The sequence below is a fragment of the Notothenia rossii genome, assembly GCF_949606895.1.
Source record: "Notothenia rossii genome assembly, chromosome: 5".
NCBI classification, from domain to species: Eukaryota; Metazoa; Chordata; class Actinopteri; order Perciformes; family Nototheniidae; genus Notothenia; species Notothenia rossii.
This window is the reverse complement of record NC_136903.1, coordinates 25,144,566-25,165,833: the sequence shown is the minus strand read 5'-3', so window position 1 is coordinate 25,165,833 and position 21,268 is coordinate 25,144,566. Positions and strand designations below refer to the sequence as shown.

The 21,268-nt window shown below is 40.8% G+C and overlaps 1 protein-coding gene across 33 annotated transcripts in view; it reads right to left on the bottom strand.

The window, feature by feature from the left end:
- Window positions 1-351: 351 nt before the first annotated feature.
- mical3a (microtubule associated monooxygenase, calponin and LIM domain containing 3a) overlaps window positions 352-21,268 on the bottom strand; it is a 102,828-nt gene continuing 81,911 nt past the window's right edge. For 11 of the 33 annotated variants that reach the window (XM_079681759.1, XM_079681770.1, XM_079681748.1 and 8 more), the window contains 15 exons: window positions 21,124-21,198; window positions 20,853-20,966; window positions 20,679-20,758; window positions 18,114-20,133; window positions 17,650-17,744; window positions 17,012-17,176; window positions 15,877-15,927; window positions 14,639-14,746; window positions 12,878-12,971; window positions 12,011-12,061; window positions 11,060-11,110; window positions 7,661-7,726; window positions 5,103-5,202; window positions 3,378-3,451; window positions 352-2,386 (listed from right to left, as the gene is read on the bottom strand). In XM_079681759.1, coding sequence (XP_079537885.1) covers window positions 2,202-2,386; window positions 3,378-3,451; window positions 5,103-5,202; window positions 7,661-7,726; window positions 11,060-11,110; window positions 12,011-12,061; window positions 12,878-12,971; window positions 14,639-14,746; window positions 15,877-15,927; window positions 17,012-17,176; window positions 17,650-17,744; window positions 18,114-20,133; window positions 20,679-20,758; window positions 20,853-20,966; window positions 21,124-21,198 — 3,329 coding nt within the window. In that variant the 3' untranslated portion in view covers window positions 352-2,201. The remainder of the gene's footprint in view (window positions 2,387-3,377; window positions 3,452-5,102; window positions 5,203-7,660; window positions 7,727-11,059; window positions 11,111-12,010; window positions 12,062-12,877; window positions 12,972-14,638; window positions 14,747-15,876; window positions 15,928-17,011; window positions 17,177-17,649; window positions 17,745-18,113; window positions 20,134-20,678; window positions 20,759-20,852; window positions 20,967-21,123; window positions 21,199-21,268) is intronic. The other 22 variants (XM_079681778.1, XM_079681764.1, XM_079681776.1 and 19 more) reach the window with 12 other exon arrangements.

Genomic DNA, 21,268 nt, shown 5'->3' with positions numbered 1-21,268 from the left:
CTTTATGAACTGAGTGATAGTTTCTGCTCTTTAAAAAGACAGGTTAAAATACATTAAGGAAAAATACATATTTGACTCAATAAAAGCTTGATAAATATATCCATCATGGATTGTACATTTTAAAATAGGGGCAGTTTCCGAAGACAAAAAGCACTGGTGCCCCTTTTTGCACATGACTTTAAAATGTGCTTAAAAGTTCAAATTGGAGTCAATAATTGTCGGAAATATTTTTACGATTGCTTAACTTCCACTCTCTGATTCTTGATGGATAAGACTTCATGTATGTGGGGATGTCTTCTAAAATCAATGATCATGTCTTTGGTTTGTAAAGTGAGACTTAATGCACAGACATTTAAAAGAACAACTGCATTGTTTTATTGCCGTTTCAGCATACATCCAACACCTCTATGCATTTTAGCTACATGAAGCATTTACATTACAAGTCATGTGTCAACAGAACAGTTTAAAAATTAGGATTCATTTTTCTTTACATATAATACAGTTTGCACACTTGTTAATAAATATCAATACAATCATGTCAAACTTATCACACACCATCTAAAACAACAACCCTTAAAATGATCTCACTTTGTTTTTTATTCACAGCTCTTACCAAGTCATAAATATAGCCTCTAGCGTTTCCGTGACCATCTGGATTGTTTACAGTTGTCAAGAAGGCTATTAGATTTGACTGCCCACTAGATATAACGGACCATAACGGTTCTGTTTAATGCAAGTTCCTCATAAAGCACTTTGCACTTCTTCATCCCCCCCTGTTTAAAATCAGTTAGTATGTTTGGGGACCTGCTGTATGAAATTATTTGAGAAATAAAGTCTTGAGTTCCAGTGGGATACACATATGTGACTACCTCAACAACGTTGACTCAGAAAAATAAAATATAACTTAAGTGAGGAGAATAAAAATGAAAAAGGCATCTTGTTCAAGAGTAAAGTAACACTGCTGTTTACTGATGTGAGTGGTGTGTAAGTCCTCGTGGTGTACTCTTCAGATATTGCAGCATATCCACCAAAAGAGACAGTCCTGTGGCACAAAATGAGTATTGTAAGCTACGCGGATCTCCCATTAAGAACTGTGAAACCGGCTTCATTTATGATAATACACAAGGTCGGAAACACATCTGAAATTGAAGAGACAGATCCTTCAAAGATGGATTATTTCAACAGTTGTTTTACCTCACTGTTGTTTACCAAAGCGAGAAAACATATTTGTAAACCGTGAGCGTGATATGCAGTGAGTGGCATGTCAAGGAGAGGCCCATCATTGTTGACTCTTGTGAAATGCTGAAGTGTTTATATATAATTCTGTTTTTCTAGCTTAACAAATAGCTCCTCCATGTACCTGCAGCCTTCATTCCTGACATGCAATGGCTTATGGGAGAGTCTGAGCCATGCACAAGTGCTCGATAATGAGATTCTGGGCACTCTCCTGTGAATGCAAAAACAAAAAGGTTTATGTGTTAAAAGCAAACAAAGATAATAAATACATAAAACCCATGGCCAATGGATTGTTAGTGTTGATTCATGAGAACACTGTGAGGGGGGGGGGGGGGGGGGGGGTGTCTTTATGGTTCATAAGAAGTCAGTTTGTCACTGGATAGAAAGGCAGCTTCAGCAGAGGATGTCCGTCCTACAGTCAGACTGAAAAGAAGATTGACCCCGGTGACTTCCCTCCAGCACTTAAACACTCATCTGTAGCAGTCCTTTTTCAGAAAAAAGAAAACACCCTTATCTGCTGAATATGTGACTTGTTCTACACAACACAAAACAATTCTTTACAATTCCTTTACATCGGCAGGACCAAACTGCATTCTTCCCTTTAGATAATCGAGAATGAAACAAGTCTTTCAAACATTCTCCCAAAGGCCTCCCTTTTTTTTTGTTGAGAGGATCCACTTGAAGGCTGGGATGATAAAGCTGTGAATGTACTCCCCTCAGAGAGAGAGAGCAAGCAAAACTGCAAAGTGATTAACGTGGGACTGCCTTTGGGCTTAGGATATGTAAACGTCGCGGACCGCTTCAATGTCAGAGGCAGCCGAAGTGTTTTAGCGTGTGTCGGGGGAGTCTTTACACATTCACTGCTGCAGGTGTTCAGCAGAGTATCCTGATCAGAGATGACCATGAGAGGCAGAGACCGCCTCAGACATTTACCCAGGACTTGATGAGCAATTATTTCTCTCCTCTTAAGCCCAGTTGAGATTGAAGCCTTTGGAGAGCATAACAGACTCCAGGTCCTTGTCCTCCTCCTTCTCCCGCAGCCTCTGCTCATCGAGAAGCGCCACCAGGGCGTCACGCTGCTCCACCACCTCCAGCATCTCATTTAGGATCTGCTTCTCTTGATTCAGCTCCTTCTCCGTCTTCAGGTGGTCTGCGAGAGAGTCAAAGGAAAAGAGTTAAAGAGTGGGAGAATATTACGCAGATTTGAAAAACAGCTTAGTTAAATACTCTATTCTGATTGGTTAGTTGCGTCCTGCTTCGGCAAGTTATTTCTGTATAGCAGGCAGCTGCTATGGAAGCGCTGATCATTAGTCTGCTTTCAGTCATCCAAGAAGAAAGAAATATGGTACATTTTTTACGTTTATTTCTGTATCAGAAAACACTATGGAATATTTGTTTTTGTTTCTATTTTTATATACAGTTTGTGGAGAGCACAACACTTCATGATTCATGAGAGCTGAACATCACAAGGAGGGGGGGGGGGGGGAATAGAAAACAACAAGAATCCAGCACAAAAAAGGTCAGGAGAGGTGGACGACAGAGACATGAACAGTAGATGAGTGACGGGAAGTAAACACAAATGGTTGTGTTTATAGAAAATGTGTACAGACTTGAGCAGTTACAATGAAGAAACCTTAATCATTGCTGCGGTTACTTTAAGTTACTTTGCTATCATTGCAACTACAGCTACTGCTACTGCTATGCAGCGGACCCGACCATCTTTTTTAGCAGAAGCAATACAATAACATTTAAGAAAATCAAGAAAATATACTTTAAATCAATATTTTGTGTAAGTTATGGATTTGAGGGACAATCTGCAGCGAGCTGGTCATTATTGCAAAAATGAACCACAACGTGATTTATCTTAAATATAAAACACAATAACAATCTGCACATTAAGCCTTCCCTAAACATTTATGATATGATAATAAGGATAATACTTTAATTGTCAGAGCAAGTCTGAAATTTGACTTGCATCACAGCAGTTCCATGTAACATCAACATGGACAGACATCAAGAAACAATACATGAAAAAAACACTCACAGAGAAACATGCTCAAAGACCCTTTATAGTGCATTTGATCTGGGACTTAGCTCTGCTTTTGAGTGACAGGGCTGTCATTTCATTTTCTTTCTGTTACCTTCCACAGCCATGCGCTCCCTGAGCTCCTGCTGCAGTCGGCTCTGTCGGTCCTCCAGCTCCAGCTCTCTGGCGCTTTGGGTACAGAAAGGAAAAAAAGATGGACGAGTTAAGTTTCACGGATGAATCGTTGCTTTCATCATTTATGGTGTTTGGCTGCATCTTCAGTTATCCAAGTATATTTAATAAATAGCTGTTCTAAAGAAGATGAACAGTTAATCTAAAAGCTTTTAGTAGCTAATCATAAGATAACGCTGGATAACTGAATGACTTGTCAGAGTGTAGTGAAGTTGTTTCTCTTAATGGATTGCAAATGTGATCAAATATCATATCATTATGTTGAAAGATGATGATGAGTTCGTACTGGCTGACAATCTTTTTAAACTCATGATGTACGGAGGCAATAAGTCAGTTTTTCATCTTTTGTGTACTCGGTCTAGTTTTTTTTGCCTTGCTTCAAAGTGATGGAATACTGAATATTTTTTACAGGTAGCATTACATATTTAGGGACGACAATATCATTCTTTGTTTGGTTCAGAATGGAACGTCTCAACGGGGGGCATGAACTTTGTTGATTTTAGCCTTTGCAGACCAATTACATGCGCAAACAACCTATATTGAACACTCTACAGGAAAGGGAAACCCCAACAAGTATAATCGGGCCCCTTTTCTTTTGTAAATGTCCCCGTTCCTGAGGGATGAATAACGCTACTCTGATTCTGATTAATCTTATGTCATAGTGTGACTAAAGTTGTCTGTTCTTGCTTATATAAAGCTGTCCTTTAGTAAAAACATAACTATCATTATTATATTGTCCGTTGGGAGTATAGACATGCATTCAGTGAGGATTTTACAACATTACTCATGTAAAAGATTTTAGCCTATTTAATCTACCCTTTTTATATACATGTTTAGCCTTAGCCACTAAGGATTCAGCCTACAATTGTTTATTGAGTTTAAACTTGCATTTGTTTGTCACTATTTCAAAAGTAATAACTTTTACAGTTTTTTGTATATGTGTATATGGGTTGTATAAGTTGAACAATCAAACGTGTGTATGTCATTTTTATATTCTCATAAAACACCACATTTCCAACTGGATGCCTCCTTCCTCCAACAGTTGGCCTAGCAACTGTTGGAGAAATACTGTTTTCTCCACTCTCTGGGTTGTTTTAATGCACTGATATCATGTGTGGCTCTGAGACTGTACGACCTTGCAGCTGCCTCCTCTAATGATAACAGAAGACAGCTTGTTGTTCTATTCTGAGGAGGCAGGGACTTATTTGTTAATTTCAGGTTGTTTGTGTTATTCTGAGGAGACAGTCTCCTATATTATCTCACATTGTTGGGAGTCCAGACGTCACAGATGACCCATCCAGTTGTCCCATCTTCTCTTCACCTACGGCTGACATTCCAACACCCGCAGCCACCGTCCTTTTACGGCTTTACTCTCCGTGTTTTGGACTATATAAGCCTGATGTTTTTTGCTGTTCCTTTGAGCACCATACCTCATGTGTGTGAGTTAACCCATATCCTTTGAATGTGATTTAACTCTGCTCCTTCTTGCAAGAATAAATGAGTTACCTGATCATTGATTCTCAACCTGGTGTCGAGTGATATTTTTCGAACAGCAACCAATAACCCACAGCCTTGAATATAAAAGCCCTTCTGACAAATCACTTCATCAGTTAGCTTATCCGTCTCAATAGTCACGTAAAGTACTTACAATATCATAAGTTCTGACTCATAGCGGACCAGGGCGTTTTTCTCCTGCACCAGCTTGAACCACTCCTGCATTAGCTTGGGGTCGTCCTTCTTGCCCATGCCTGGAGAGGAAGGAGGAAGAACAGAGAGGGAGTGAGACGCCAGATGGCAGGGATGAAGATGATGTCACACAGACGAGGACTGACACAGGCAATGTGGTGACAGCCAAGCCAGGATGACCTCGCTGGGCGATGGTGAGGTGATGGGATGGACTCGCCTGTGCCATACTTAATGATGGTGCACAGAAGATGGCGTGGAGCTACAGGTTTCAACTTTGGTTAAAAAACACACAAACACACACACACACACAACCCACACGCACACACAAAGAGACAATGCCTGTATACATAGTTGAGCGTTTGTGTTACCCAGTTTGGACTCAGACGTAGCTGCTATTGGGGAGCAACTACCTCCTTGTATAACCTTTTCCTTTTGGTTGGTAAAAGAAGAAACACACCAACCATTAGAAATAGGGAGAATTAAACCTGAGGACTCGAGGAAAATTCTTCACCCTCCCCTTTCCCGCATATTGACCCATCAGCAGAGATCCTTTAACATCCCATTCCCGCTGAGCGGTTTGAGGGTGGAATAAAAAAGAAAGCATGAATTATTCCGCTGTCTCTACACATTCAATTATAAGGTTAAATGTTCATGGGATGACTTATCATTGAGACCAGTAGGGAAGTTAAGACTACTCTATTAAGTCTAGTCCAGGGAAAAGCATATTCAGCGCTATTGGCACCGTGCATTGCCGCTTTCTGTAATTGCCTCGATCAGTCAGAGACCGCACACTGCAGTCCGACTGTTGGCATGTGGCATGCTTAGAAAAGTCTGTTGCCGGGGGCGATGCCTTTTCACTTATCTGACTGAAGTATGTGGAGCCAAGCGGTATCAATGAAACACCAGAAGGCAAAGGCTAGATGCAGCGTGACATACTTAGCTGGGGAAGAGGAGGCTCTTCCAAAACAAAAAGGAAAAACAGTGTACAAACATAGATCGCGTGGTGGTTGTCTTGGGGTCTGGATCTCGCTAATTAACAGACAAGGGACAGAGAGAGAGGAAAAGCTGGAGGAGAGCTGCTCACACGAGAGGCATACAACATTTGGCGACACAAAAAGCAACGCTTGGTTTCCAAAATCGATCCTAGAAATGTTCTTTGTATCTTAAACTATTACCACTTGTTCCACCGTAGCCACCCTTCAGCCCAAGGCCCAGAACACAAAGGAGAGTAGAGCGGTACAAGGCAGCGACAGCAACAATGGAACAAAACATGAGATCGCACAAAAAACACAAAACGAGGTTTCGTTAGACGCTCAGGCAACATTTCCACTGAAAGGTGTTACGATCGGGAACAAAGCAGATGATAGGCCGACATTCATGTTTAAGGAATTGTTTTGTGTAAGACCTGAATATTCATAAAAAATCATCACACCATGCAGTTTTCTCCCTCCTTGAATTGCAAACTTGCCCGCGAGCTGACTGCGTCTCAGGTGTTCGCCGCCCAAGTTTTGATTACCATTTTATGATTACAAGACACTTTAAACTTTTGTTCAAGGGATAAAAAGTACAAAAAAAGATACTGCAAAAAAGGACGAGGGAGCTTTAGGCTTCATTTGAGCCAAACAGAAAACCGGACACATGCTGTTGTTTAGAGACACACTGCAGCAGAGTAGTTTCCCCCTGGAGTGAATGCAGACTTGTAGGCATGATAAGGCAAATATGTTCTGCACACTCATTTTATGAGGCACGATGGTTGTGTGGTTATATTCAATGATTTATTACCTAATTTACAATCCATTATTATGATTTATATTGCTCACACTAGAGGAATTGTCATAGAGTGCGTTCCCTGAACCCTAACCATAAACAAATATTTTATTAATGAAAAGTACCCAAATCAAAGCCTAGAACCCCCTTAGACTCGTAGTTTTCTCAATACCTTTGGACAATGTTACATCACACATTAACATTTTCAATTATATGTACAGCTTTTATCCTTGAGCTATGGAGACTAATAATGAATTACTACCAACAGAAGTAATGTATTGGTAACTTACTACCACTTTTTGTTGGGTTGCAGGTGACCTAAACCTTAAAAACGTTATTCAGTCCTGCTATTTATTTGTGTACTGCATCATGACCTACTGACTATCCATTGTTGGAAAGGTAAAGTGAACCTTGATTTCTTGGAAGATGAAATCTACATAAAATAACTGTCATGATAGCGATAAACCCAAAACTATTTAACAGCACAAATTTGTGATAAAATGTATATTTGGAGCTTTTTTTTAACATTTAAAATCAATGTACTTGTTATAAATGCTGCAATACTTAGTTTTAGAGACATTCTGGGGAAATCTACTGAGCCTGATCACACACAAACAGTGAGGAAGGGGAGGAGGAGGAGGACCGGTTGGGAGGATGATGGGGAAGTGCCTGAGGGTTTAGCCCGGGTTTGGAGATCCCTACAGTTTCCACGGTAACCCGCCACAACCGTCAGTGGAGGCGAGGTTACGTTACCTTCAGGGGACCAGCAGGGGCACAAGGAGAGGGGTCTTCGGCGTGGCATCCCCACATAGGGCTCAACTTCCACAAGACAAAGGGGGAAAGAGCATGAGGGAGGGACATAGTGGATGCCAGGGTGGGTGGGAGAGAAAGAGTGGTGGAAGTAATTTGGCAAGAGAGTAGAAGACAGAGAGTGGGTGGAGGGAGGAAAGAAAATGGAGGAGAAAATCAAAAGAGGGCAGGAGCACTGTGATAGTGAGAGGACAAAACACCTACAGAGAGGAGGTGGGAGGGATCAGCTGTGTGGAGTGAGGGATGAAAAGAGGGGTAAAAAAGGAAAACAGAAAACTTGGAGCACAGAGAGGGAAAATAATCCCCCTTTTTGATCTCTCATCTGTAGGTCTTCAGATAATCTTTTCCTGTTAGGAAATGGGAAAGGCTTACGCATATGGCCAGTGTCGTCACAGTACACAAAATAATTGAATCCCATTATTAAAGTCATTACTGATCACCAGGGGGCCAATCTCCTCCATAATTGCTTCTACTTTCACTATGTTTAGCCTCTCCTTGAAAAATTACTTGAACATGTTAAGACCACCCATCTCAGTTTGTGACTTTTGAAGTGAAGCTACTATTGAAGTGCAAATGAGGACTTTTTCTAATATGCTCCCACTTGACAGATTTTCTCCCAAAAGTAACATCACAGATAGAGGATGTGACCTTAATAACCCCCAAAACAAGATTTGTAAAATAAGTTGAAGTGAAAAAGTTTCAGGGAAAATGTGAAGAGAGGGAGGGTGACTGATAGTGACACACATATAAGGGATTGAACCATTACATGACACAAATAGGAGGCTAAAACAGTGTTCTTAGGCTGCTGGATAAAGGAGCTGGGAGTGAAATGCCAGATAACTGCTACAAGAGACTATCACAGAGAAGAAATACAAATGTGTCGGGAGAACTGCAGTTTAGAAAATCTATTTTGGACACGTTGGACGCCTCATAAAAATGTTTATTGCTCCCAGAATCAAAATTAAACTGCTAAACTGCCTAAATAATGCAAATATAGTTTTGGAGTAAATGGTTGGAACTTAACGCTCAGTAAATCCTTAAATGTGTAACCATTGAAGTTATGATTGGTAAGGAAAAGGATAATACTTCTGAGCACAGACATGTTGATGCAGGCTTTAGTTTTGTTTCCCCTTGCAGAGAGTTGTATTCAGTCAATGCTACAATTCCCCATCATGTGACATTGTGACACCAAACATGGTAAGTAAAACAAAGACGTGTCATTCTCAGTAGCACATTCAAAACACCGCAATCACACCGTTCCAGTAGTTAAGACTCAAGGTGAGACACAAAACAACTGTTTTTAGTAATCACTCTGAATGCATAACCAACAACTTAGATTTCAGCTGATGAATCGCCACGCCCCCCCAGAAAGAATTGCATCGTCTTTAACACATATTCATCTTTGCGTCCAAACTCCACGCGATCTCCTGTCTGATGAGTGACAACAACCAAGAGGACAAAACCGACAGAGAAGCACACAGGCCTTGCTCAAATATGTGGGAAATGCAAAGAAGAAAAAAAAGATGCATTTTAGTCATATTCAAACAAGGCCACAATCTACAAGATAACAGATACCACGAGTAGTCTTGTCCAGACACGGTGGACACGGTTACACGGTTCAGACTGACTGTAGCATCTACGGGTTACAGCACACACTCGGGAAGTTATGCAACTGAGCGGGTATGAGAAGGTCAGAGTTCAGCAGCAAGGGGGGGGGGGGGGGAAGAGCCATGCCAGCAGTTTATTATGAGAGAGTCAAGGGAAGGTTAGAAGATACAGTGTGTGTGTGTGTGTGTGTGTGTGTGTGTGTGTGTGTGTGTGTGTGTGTGTGTGTGTGTGTGTGTGTGTGGTCATGTGATTTTTCTTGAACTTTAGTTGTGCACTGTGGTTTTTCAACACAGCATTTCTAGGGGACTATTTTCTGAGTATGTGTGATTGGTTTCAAATAAATAACTGTCTATATTATATATTATATATATGTCTATGTTTTTGTTCTTGTTTTGTTTGTCGACCTTACTCTCTTACACCTTACTAATGTAAAGCGTCTTTGGGTCAAGAAAAGCGCTATATAAATCCCATTTATTATTATTATTATTATATTTATACCTGCTCTACAGTGTATTCAATTGCTATACTGATGTTTATAATGTTTATACCACTATATACAGTTCATAAAGTTAATACTTCAAATTGTTTTATATCCGTCAGATGTTAATGTTTATATTAAAACCAGACATCACTCTGCACTTAACTGCTTATTTAGCATTTCTGGTGGATGCTAACTGCATTTTAATGTCTTATTACTTGTATTTCGTGCAATGACAAAAAAGTTGAATATAATCTAATCTCATTATTAGATTAGTTTTCACCTTGTGCAATAGTGTGGCTCTTGACTTGGTTTTTAATAACTTTTGGACAATGATGGAGCTCTATAGCCCTGAGGAATAGAAGGCTTTAAAGGGCTTAGACAGTACTTGCAATTAGGATCAATATTAGGGATGTTACCATACAAATGTACTCCCAGTTAGATACAATTCGGGGTTCTGGGTAAAGGATATGCTTTTCTCATGAGTTACTATAATTTCTCTAAATAAGTTTTTTCTTAATCCACTAAACATTTCCTATTAATATTGATGGTCTTTTTATGTGATTTGGTGATTTGCTCCGGGATTTATTATCAGCAGCTTGTAACTTTAGATTAGAATCCAAGCATCATGATGCTACTTTTAATATAATAGTTTTGGTTAACAAATTATGTTTAATGAATCTGCAAAGGAAGGCAATATTTAAAGGGCATGTTCTGCATGCAGAATCAAATATACCGCATATATTTATTTGTATTTAATTGTCTCTGCTGGAGTGGACCTCAGGTTTTTATAAATGCAGGAATATACATTGCTATTTAAAACATCTCCCTCTGCAATATGTCACAGTGTTTCTCTCTAGGGCAGTTTTGTATTGTAAGGTCTGCGTGCCGAGGAGGGACAAATAAAAGTTACTTATTCATTTACTCATTCATCATTCATGGATTTACGGAGATCAAAGATGATCTTAAGAGGACTGCATGAGGCCAAGTGTGTGATCCCTGTTTGATGTAAAGAGTGTCTGAACTAGAAACCCAGTGAGGGGGGAGGAGGGGGGACAGAGTGGGGAGGGAGGAAGGGGGGTTATGGGAGCAGAAAGTATTGCGATAAGGTGGAAAGCACACCAGCCAATCAGTCGGGAAGGCAGCCAATCAAGGGAGATATAAGGGGTACAAAGCTCAGGTAGTAAAACAGGGGGGGGGGGACAGATAGGGTTAGCCATTAGGTTAGTTTAAAGCGACAGATTTGAAATACATACCGCCCAGATGCAAGTCCAGGATTTCACTGTAATTAGAATCTCCCCAATAGTCTACAATGACAGGGATATATTAGAGATAGCAGTTATTTTAAAAAGGCCCCAAACTGGGCACACAAACAATTCTCCAAAGACATGCTTTTTCTTGCAAGCACACACATACACACTGCAGCCACACTCAGAACAAAGAGAGTCCATCCGTACTCAGCACAGTGCAGTCAGGTTGGGCAATACTACAATGGCCTTTCCCAAAATAATAAGAGGATGCAACATAGATTTGCTGTTTGGTGGCTCAGTCTGCTGAATATCACACAAAGCCTCTCGTAATGTATCATGTGGCCTTGTTCTTGCTGTGCATGTTTAATTGGACACATTTTTTTCAAACAGCAAATAAAGCTTTAATTTGACAAGTTATGTTCCAACCCGTGTGGACCAGATTTATTACTTAATCATTTTGGACGGAAAGCACAGCTGATAATTAATTGAGATCTTTGAGTACAGCAGACAGTCACAAACAACTCTGGATTGCTGTTACTCATAACTCTAAGAAAATATATAATACATCTCAACAAACATCTGTATCAAGTTACTCAGCCACATATGCAGAACATATTTTAATGAAGACGTCCTGCAAACCAATTTAAATGTGATTTCTTTCATTCTGATTGCGTGACCTGAGTCTTGATCAGAGTACAGAGACTCTCCTCATTGAGAGGCAAGTGACGGAGACACAAACACATCCAGAATGAGCAAACACACAAATCTATGTCGGGACACACATTCTCCTGATCGCATGCAGCTCAGACTGATGATGGCGGACATGTTTATGAACGGACAACGATCAACATGTTCAGAGATGGAGAAATGTTGCAGTGTGTCACCACAGATGATGGAGCCTACATAACAGTGTCACATGTCAACATTTTTAGAAATAAACTAGAGTAAATCTAATACCTGATCTTCTTTTGTGCTGTTTGGGTAATGTATAAGTACCTTTATACAATCCTTTAAGAGAGTAGAGTAGTAAACAAGTTAAAACATACTCAGACATTTGGCTGGAGACACAGCTGATGGGAAAAGTAAATAGATTATAGCTTGGTGGCCGAATTTAAAAGAGATGTTTAATGCATGCGTTTGCATGAAAGGAGCTTCTGTCACCATTATATCATTAAGTAAATTAGTATTGGGTACTCTGTCAGCTCTATAAAGAACAACTTCTGTGCCTTACTCGCATACAAAACTCATATCACATAAATAATGTGTTATTGCTGCTGAGCACTACTCATGCTTCACATTCTTATAATGGAGTAGCAAATAGCAAACTGTGTTGCCCACAAACACATAATGCATCTTAGAAATATATTCTCTGGGATAGTCTCTTGCCAACAACAATTTTTGGATTATTACTTTGGAGAAACAAATAATTCTTTCTGGCACAAATCTAGCAGGACTATGCTTCAGAAAGACTGACTGACTTGGAAATGCTGAGTGTGATTTCAACAGTCTAAATGATTGCAGAGGGACAGCTTTTCAGTTGTAAGGCCGTTTCTCGGTCCTAATCATGGATATTATTAATTTCCCTTCAGAGCTTTAGAACCTACTGAACTCATATAAATATAAAACATGGCCTTGCAGAGCCAGTGCTGCCACATAAATAAGATTAAATCGTCATACATGCAGTACATCAATATTAAAATGTTTAATATTAACAGGGTTCAATCTTTTATAGTGCTACACCCTGTAGTTCACTGAATGTTGGCAGCAAGTCTAGGTGGGATTGCCAGATTGTTTTTTTTGAAGATATGAGAGACAAATCGTTACCTGCTTCTCCTCTCAAAGCTTTCTCCACAGCTACACCCCTCTCCTCCAGCTGCCTCTGCTTCTCCTCCACCTGCTCCAACTGTCTCTGGATGATCTAAATGGCAAAGAGAGTAAGGGAGTCAGCACAGCGCATTACTGACAACTTGAGTTATCTCACACGGTGCACAAAACAACAACATCTATCACTAATTACAGCTGATTTGTGCCTCACGTTTAACCCTAATTCAATAGTTTACCCTCGTTAAAAAAGTAATTTCTCAAGGCACAGCGTGAGCACTGCTAATGAGAACTCTATTGATGTATACAAGTTTCAAAGCTTTCTCCAAAAAGGCAAATATTGTGTAATGAATTTCACCTATTCAGCTCTGCCAAGGAGGTTACTTTTTCAGCTCTGCTTTTCTCTCAGTAAGCAGGATTAAGGAAAAAATACTGCCCAATTTTTGTTACACTTGATGAAAGGGAGTAGCATAGAAATTCAAATCTGTAGCCGATCCGAACTACGCATTGGACACATAAATTATGTTTCACCTTTGTTAACAATGAAAGATACTTCAGTTAGGCTTAGTTATTGCATTCATTCTCATTCATTACGGCAGCAGGTACTATTTGCTATAAACTGCAAGAACTACTGAGTGGTCAATAAGTGAAGAGCATTTATTTGAGTGGCCCATGTAAAACCAATTTGTTTTTCAAATAGTTGTGGGTTATGCAGGTCTTTAAAGGGGGCCTGTTGTACGTTTGGGGGTTTTCCCTGTCCTATAGTGTGTTTTTTGTGCTAGTACATGGTCTGCAAAGACTAAATACCAAAGTTCATGCCACTCTCTCCCACAACTCCAACACGAGAATGTATAAACGGAGAACAAACAGCAAAAAGGATTTCTCCCTCAGACTCTAACTTTCTGTCAGTGCTGAACTTTGTCACTAGCATTCAGCAAGAGAAATCTAAAAAGGAAGTGTGGCATACAGTAGGTTCTACAAACAGCCACTAAAAGAAATAAAAATGTAGGCCACCTAACCACAGCTCCGGGAGTAGAGACTTTAGCTGTGGCTTATTGCTGAGTCAGTGGACTGGAAGTCTGACTGCAGAGTTACAACAACAATCAGTGGGAAGGACAGATTTGGATTCACTCCAAGAGGGTTGAGTCACATCAGAATGACCATATGGTTTATAAAGAACAACAATGAGTTATAGTGACAGCACTACTCATGTAGCCTTATCAGATATGACACTAACCCTACAGACATACACATAGCAAGCTTTATTTTTAAATTGTTTGACATGCATGACATGAATAATGGTTTGATCTTACGGTTTGAAAGAGCTATTCATCATACAAACATCATAAGTGCACCATCACAAAATAATGACCTACTTTCAAAATGACAGAAAAAGGTGTGACACTGAGAGCCCACAGCCATCTAGCAGTACAATATAAGCTTTAAGCTATAGGCTAAATTAGCATGCTAACAGCCTAAATGAATGATGCTGACATGGAGGTAGAATGATTACCGTCTTAGTATCGTGAACTAATCTGCTAGCTACAATAGTACAATAAGTACATTAGATGCTGATGGATATGACAAGCATTTTGTCATAAAACAATACTACTGGACAAACTGAGATGTAGTTAAATAATGATTCTCGATGAAAAGTCAAAGAGGTCACCAAACATGTCATCCTGAGGAGGGCAGGAATGACATAGAGGTCCATCTTACAGTGGGGATGCAGCAAAGGTCACAGGGGGTCCAAAGGTCAGTTACCTGAGCTCTGTGCAGCCTCTTCAGTTCTTCCTGCTTGGCTTGCCGTCGTGCAGCTTTCTGGACCTTTCGGGTCAGCTTGGCATTCAGCTCTTCCTCTGTGTAGGTTTTCTGGTGTAACAACAAAGACAGGGGTCAGATAAGTCTCACTCACATGCTGCTAATGTGTGGAGTTGACTCCATGGGGCCCTGGCCCTTCAGCAAAACTGAACGGAAGAGGAGGGGGGAAGTTCAGTTTAGATCTTGCAGAAGGTGAGGGACAACTTTGACTGACACAATGTAATCTATCTTGGGATATTTACCTTCACTGCACAGTATCTACAGAGTACACACCTTATTAAGGCATTTCTAAAGTCTATGGGTTGCAATTTTAAAGCATGGTTACATAATATCAGTTGGAACACAATATGGCCGATATAATCTATATGACAGTGACGCAAACAAATAAATAAAATGTGGAGCCACGAGAGGTGGATAATATTTTTTTTAAATAAAATAAAATGTTCGAGAAGCGTAAAGATAATAACCTGGACATTTATTTTACGATTTTTAACGTATCATGATAATAATCTTTAAGAAAATGTGTATGTTATTTTCCTTGAAAATGTACCAATTTAAGCTCAGGGAATATATATATATATATATATATATATATATATATTGGAAGAAGGTTTGAGTTTTTTGAGTTCATTACGTTGGCTGCGTAGTTTTTTCTCTCTTATATTGGCCCTTAAAAACCCCTATTTATACATCATCTCCACTTCAGCTCTCAAAATTACAATCTAATATAGAATTTTCCATAACAATAGGCAATACAGTAGAGTAAGGGGTATTTCCCCCTAGTGTCTGACTTGTAAGGACATAAAAAGCTGGCAGGAATTAGGAGAAAGAGAGAACAGCACTGAAGGAAAACGTCAAGAGTTAATCCAGTATTCAGACCGGAGTAAAACAGAGGCCACAGTGACAGATAGGCAGGTTAATGTCATACCAGTCAGGGAGGAACAGCCCCTGATATCAAGAGGTATCATTGTTACCAGAAAGGTGAGCGCCATCGGGAAAGTCATGTTTGCACAGAGTGGATATCCAGCAGTGAGTGAGTGGGCGCTGCGCTCCGACTGTCTCATGCATCCAGAGAGGACGGTTAGTTTTAGGCCGGGTGCACATGAGGTGTTATGACAGGAAACTGGCACATGCGCTGAGGGGGTGGGTGTAGTTATCAATGGGAACATATGTAATACTACCTTTGTGGCGTACGATCTCTTGAACGCCAGTGCGTGAGGGACATATAAAGACTTTGGGAAGACAAAACAAAAAAAAGGGAGGAAACACACATGATACAGATGATATGATTGAATGGGTTAATGATGTTAAATTAACAAATAAAACAAAATAAGTAATTGAGCTGGTTAAATCAAAAACAGGCAATGTTAATACCCCACACCAACACAAAAATGGCAAGGTGCGGCGACTTTTTATACATCTGTTGTTAATCAGAAATAAGAAGAACAAATCACATTGTAGGAACACAGATGTTACAGATGCTAAGACCAGGGGGATTTACCATGATAATCTCTACAGGAAAAGAATGTATCTACTACACTCACAGATCTGGGGAACTCTAAACACCACAACAGTCACTACTAGGGACTAGTCCACTTCCCTATTCCTATTCCTATGAGCTTTTATTGAATTATACACAGCCCGGCAGGCATGATCCAGCTTTAACCTCCTGTGACTGGAGCTGTATTCATTCCAAATTCAAATCAACATTATTGAAGAATAACCAAAATGTCAATTCTTCATATCTTGTCAAAGTGAAGAAAACTACATTTGATCGTGGCTGACTTTAAAAAATGTGTTTACTACTGGTAATGAATTCATGCCTCTGGCCGTGAACTCCACTGTATCTATCTCTAAACCAACAGAAAACACAAACACAGACAGAGCAGCAGTGGAGACAATCACTTTGAATTTCAGCCCGACATAATAAATGCAAATGGATTCTAATAAAAAATAACTCCACGATACAAAAGCGGGCATTGTGTGCAGAGTTGCTGCATCGTCCTAATATGCCACCTGCATACTTTATGAATCTATCGTACTAAATAATTGACTACATCAGCTAATGGATATCATTATAAGAGTGCATTAAGCATAAGTCATATTGTGGTGATGAAGCTCTTGGAAATGTGTGTTTTTCATGATGACAAAAATGTAAGCACTTTTTATTCTAACACTATAAAAGAATTATAACAGGAATTAGAGGTCAGTCTAAAAGTTTGATCCAAGCTTTGTGAACTATAATTCTATTTGTATTATGTTACAAAATCATGTTCAGGTGAAAATCAAAGTCATTTAACCCTCTCTGCGCAATACCTCCTCGTCGTCTTTCTCCTTTTCCCGATCAACCTCTTTTTCCCGCCCTTTTTCTTTCAACCTCTTCCTTTCCTTTAACTCTCTCCTTCTCTCCTTGTCCAGTTTCTCTTCCTTAATCGCTTCCTTTTGCATGCCTGATACTAGGTCAAAGATGTCCATGTGCTGCTGGGAGTGGGAGAAATCATTTAAAGGTTTTTAAAATAGGAAATGTATGAATTTCACATCTAGCCTGCGAAAGGCCTGTCCCCAAATGTCGTTTCCTTTCTTCAGGTCTTGAAAAACAAAACAAGCATACAAAGCAGGGATCAATATGCTTGTGTTGTTGTGCTTTACACCTTACTGGATGAACACCACACAAGGAGGGAGCAATGTTTGATTTGGCCTAAATTCTCCACAAAAATCAACCTAAATCAAAAAAGAAAATGAAGCATGATATGATATGAGGGGGAGAGTCACGTGATTCAAAACGCTCCCGGGAGTCTGCTGCCTGGTCCGGCTCTGAGCAGCTGGCCTCCCCTGATTGTCAGCATATGTTTAGCAGACTTAAATGTCAAAGCTAAAAATCTGCTCAGTCTGGCTATAACAATCTAAATTCCTCCTGGCAAAGAAGCAATATTATTTCTTCTATTGTTACTCACATCTGCCTTTGATCTCTGCGAGGACTGCTCCAGAACATCATCACAGGAAAGGTCCGAGTCCTCAGAGAAGCTCAGGTTTCTGCGGGATTTCATGTCTGCAACAAACAGAAAGCAGCGTCAGAGATTACATCATCACTGGAAATGTTACAAAGAAACTATAACATTAAAAACTGCACTGGATGGCTTTTTGTTATAAGAGCATAGTGAAAATAAATAAGAAAATATAGATATAAAGGTTATTATTAAATAAGATGAAATTACAAATAAATACAATTCAAATAAAATAAAAAAAATACATAAATCAATTAAATTAAAACAATTAAAGAAAAGGGGGAGAGGGTGGGGAAAATAACCGCTTACATAAATATGGGTTTATAGGATATAGTTAATACATAACAGTAAAATTAATATCCAATGAAACCAATAAATACCAACGACACATAAACACAGCTAGCTTTTTTTACCTGATGATTTCCCAGTAGGTGAGGCTTTCTTCTTCCCAGAGTCCTGAGTGGTGGAGCTTGAGGACGGTGTGCTGGGACAAGATTTGTCATCCTTCTTCCTTTTGTCCTTCTTGTACCCCGAGAAGACGGCCTTCCACAGCGACTTGTGTTTGGGCGGTGTCTCATCGGTGCCGGGCAGTCTGCTGCTGTCGTTCTTGGCCTTTTTCTCCTTCTTGTTCTTGCGTGGTGAGAAGAGGGAACTTCTCTTCTTGCTCTTGCCTGAGCTCGAGCCGTCTGACGAGGCCACCGAGCTGTCCAGACTCTTGTTGCTGCTGAAGAAACGCTCCGGTAAAATCTCGGCCTTCTTTGACTCCAGAGCTTTCACGGCTGATGTCTTCGGAGATCCTGCTGACTTTTTACCCTCTGAGGTTACGCCCAAGGCCACTTTAGGTGCCGCCCCCTTGTCTGTGTCAGATTCTTTCATCTTGTTTAGCTGCTTGGTCATGGCTTCTTTTAGTGCCTGGCTCTTCACCGACTTCTCTCTGGCCTTCATTCTCTCCTCGGCGATCTCCTTAGCCTCCGGGGAGAATTGAGTTGCCCTCTGTGACTTAAAAGCTTCATTTCCAGGGATGTTCGGTTTACCGTTTTCCATCGCTAGAGCCAGATGCAGGGGAGGTCTGTCCCGGTTTGGCTTGCTGGTGGGGGGGGTGTAGTACCTGTTCATGCTCGTTTCTGGCGTCCGCTCATCGTAGGAGTCCTCCACGTCATCTGCAAACGGAATCTCCTCCACCGTCTCCACAAACGACTTCCTCACCTCCTGCGGCCATGGCTTCTTCTTCTTCTCCCTCATGACGACCACTGGAGCCGTTTCAGCCTGAGGCGAGATGACTTTCCTGGGTGCAGGTTTGGGCACGGACACAGGGCTCAATTGTGTCCTCGGCGCCGGAACGGGACTCTTGATTTTGGCCGGCTCTTTGGCATTCTCGGGGGGATGTTTCTCCGTCCCGTTGCACCAGGACACCTGGTGTTTCTGCAGCCTGAGCATGGCTGGAGACTGATTACTAGGCACAGGTGGTGGCGGGCTGGAGGGCGGGGTGAGCATGGTGGAGTCGGACGTGTTGAAGCTGTCACTGTTTGCTGTCTGGCTCGTGGCCATGCTCCCATTCAAGCCTAAGCCAGAGCTGCTGCTCAGGTCCCTCTTATCGGAGCCAATACTCTTGGGGGAAATGGGGGTAATGACTTGGCCCTCCAGAGTGATGTTCAGCCTGCGAATGATAGCTCGGCCAGTAAAGGCAGGCTTCTGTTCCTCGGGCACATCCAGAACCTTGACAGGGGTGGAGTCCAGTGCTGGATAGATCACAACACTCTTCTCTAAGATTTTACTTGTGCGGTCCAAAGGTGTCAACCCAAGGCTCTTCCTGATCTCTGCACTCTTTTGCCAAAATTCCTCAATGATGTCTGTCTTTTTGGATGGCGTTTCCTCTGTGGAGGAGTCTTCGCACTTTGAGAGATCAGGCATGACCTTGTCTGTTTGGGCCATGGGTGTAGAAGTGACTCCGGGGATAGGCTGAGATCTGACCGGAGAGTCTGATAGGAGGGGTGACGAAGGCTCCTGGCAGGGCAAAGGCTGAGCGCAGATTGGGGAGAGGGGGTTCCCAGTTAAAGGGCAAATTGTGCGCTGAGGGTAGACAGGAGATTTAGGTGTGCAAGTCTCTGGAAGGGGGGTGGGCTGAGAGCAGATTGGGGACACAACAGGTGACTTAACAGGGGATCTAATGGGGGACTCCATTGTTGGCTTGACCGGAGAGCTGATGGGTGATTTGATGAGTGAACCCAGGGGGGAGGAGGCCGGGACACCGACAGGGGAAGCAGCAGCAATTGGGGAAAGGACAGAGGAAGGGTCTTGGACTGGAGCAGGTGGAGAGCTCAGTGGGCTCTGTGCAGTCGGAGAGTAAGATGGCGTCGTCCTTTCAGGTTCCCTTTCCTCAGGTATGAATGGATCTGGGAAAAAGCGACTGCCAGGAGACTTCAACTGACTTATCTGGAAAGGAAACAGACATGATCAGGATTTAGTCTAAACTGAAAGCAGACTAAAGGAAAGAGCCTAGACGGCACAAGAAGTGGAGCTCCAAAATCAAGTTCATAAGCACTCATGTTTTGAGGTCTGTGTATATTAATAAGTAAATATTCTTACAGTAAATGGAAATTCGAAGTTTCTTCAAAATAAAAGTAACATTATAGATAATTTCACATTCTTTTTAGTCAGTCAACAAAGAATAAATGAATAAATATGACAAACATGAAAAATATACATATATAAAAAATATTTTAATTAAAATAAAATGAACGCCTGCAAAACTGAATTTGTATTTGTATTAATTTCATGAATAATAACTTAATATTAGAGAATACATTTTCAATCATCAATTTTAGAGCACATCACTATAAGCGTTCATTTTAGTTTACTATGAAAATATCAAGCAATATATATCAGATATCCTGGCATAGCCTAAAAACGTGAAAATATTATTTATAAGCCATATGACCCGGCTCTTTTTTAGCATAATAATTGCAAAGTTATCTCACCTTTGATTCGAGCTCTGGAGAAGGTTTGAGCGGCGAAATAACAACATCTTTATTTTGTGTGGGGCTGGCGCTGAAAACTTCTGAATGCACAAATAAAAAAGAAATAGTACTTGTTTTTAAATCATGTTGAAATATTACTGAGGGATCAATTCACATGAATTATTTGGGACGTACCGATACTGGAGGGCATTCTCTGACTTTCTGATCTCTTGTCCTCCTCAGGAAGCACGTCAACGAGTTCGGACTGATGCAAGCGAGCCTCAGCTTCTGCATCTGAAGGGATGTCATCTTGAATTCAAGGAGAACAATATGACATTTTAAGTTGTTTCAAAGCTTCATATTGTCATTTTTTGATATGGTATTGTAGCAAAGCTGAGTTCTTTGTAAACCCAAAAAGTATTATAAGAATTTATGGATCCATATTTGTATTATTTTGACAGCTCACCCTGATCCATCTCTGTCCCCGGCTCCATATCTGGACTGTCTGCTTCTGCCTCCAGATCATCATCCTCACAGGGCTCTGGTTTGACAAAGAGTGAAGCAAAGTGAGCAGAATGTGTGACAACCTCTCTTTTCAGGCAACAGAGAGA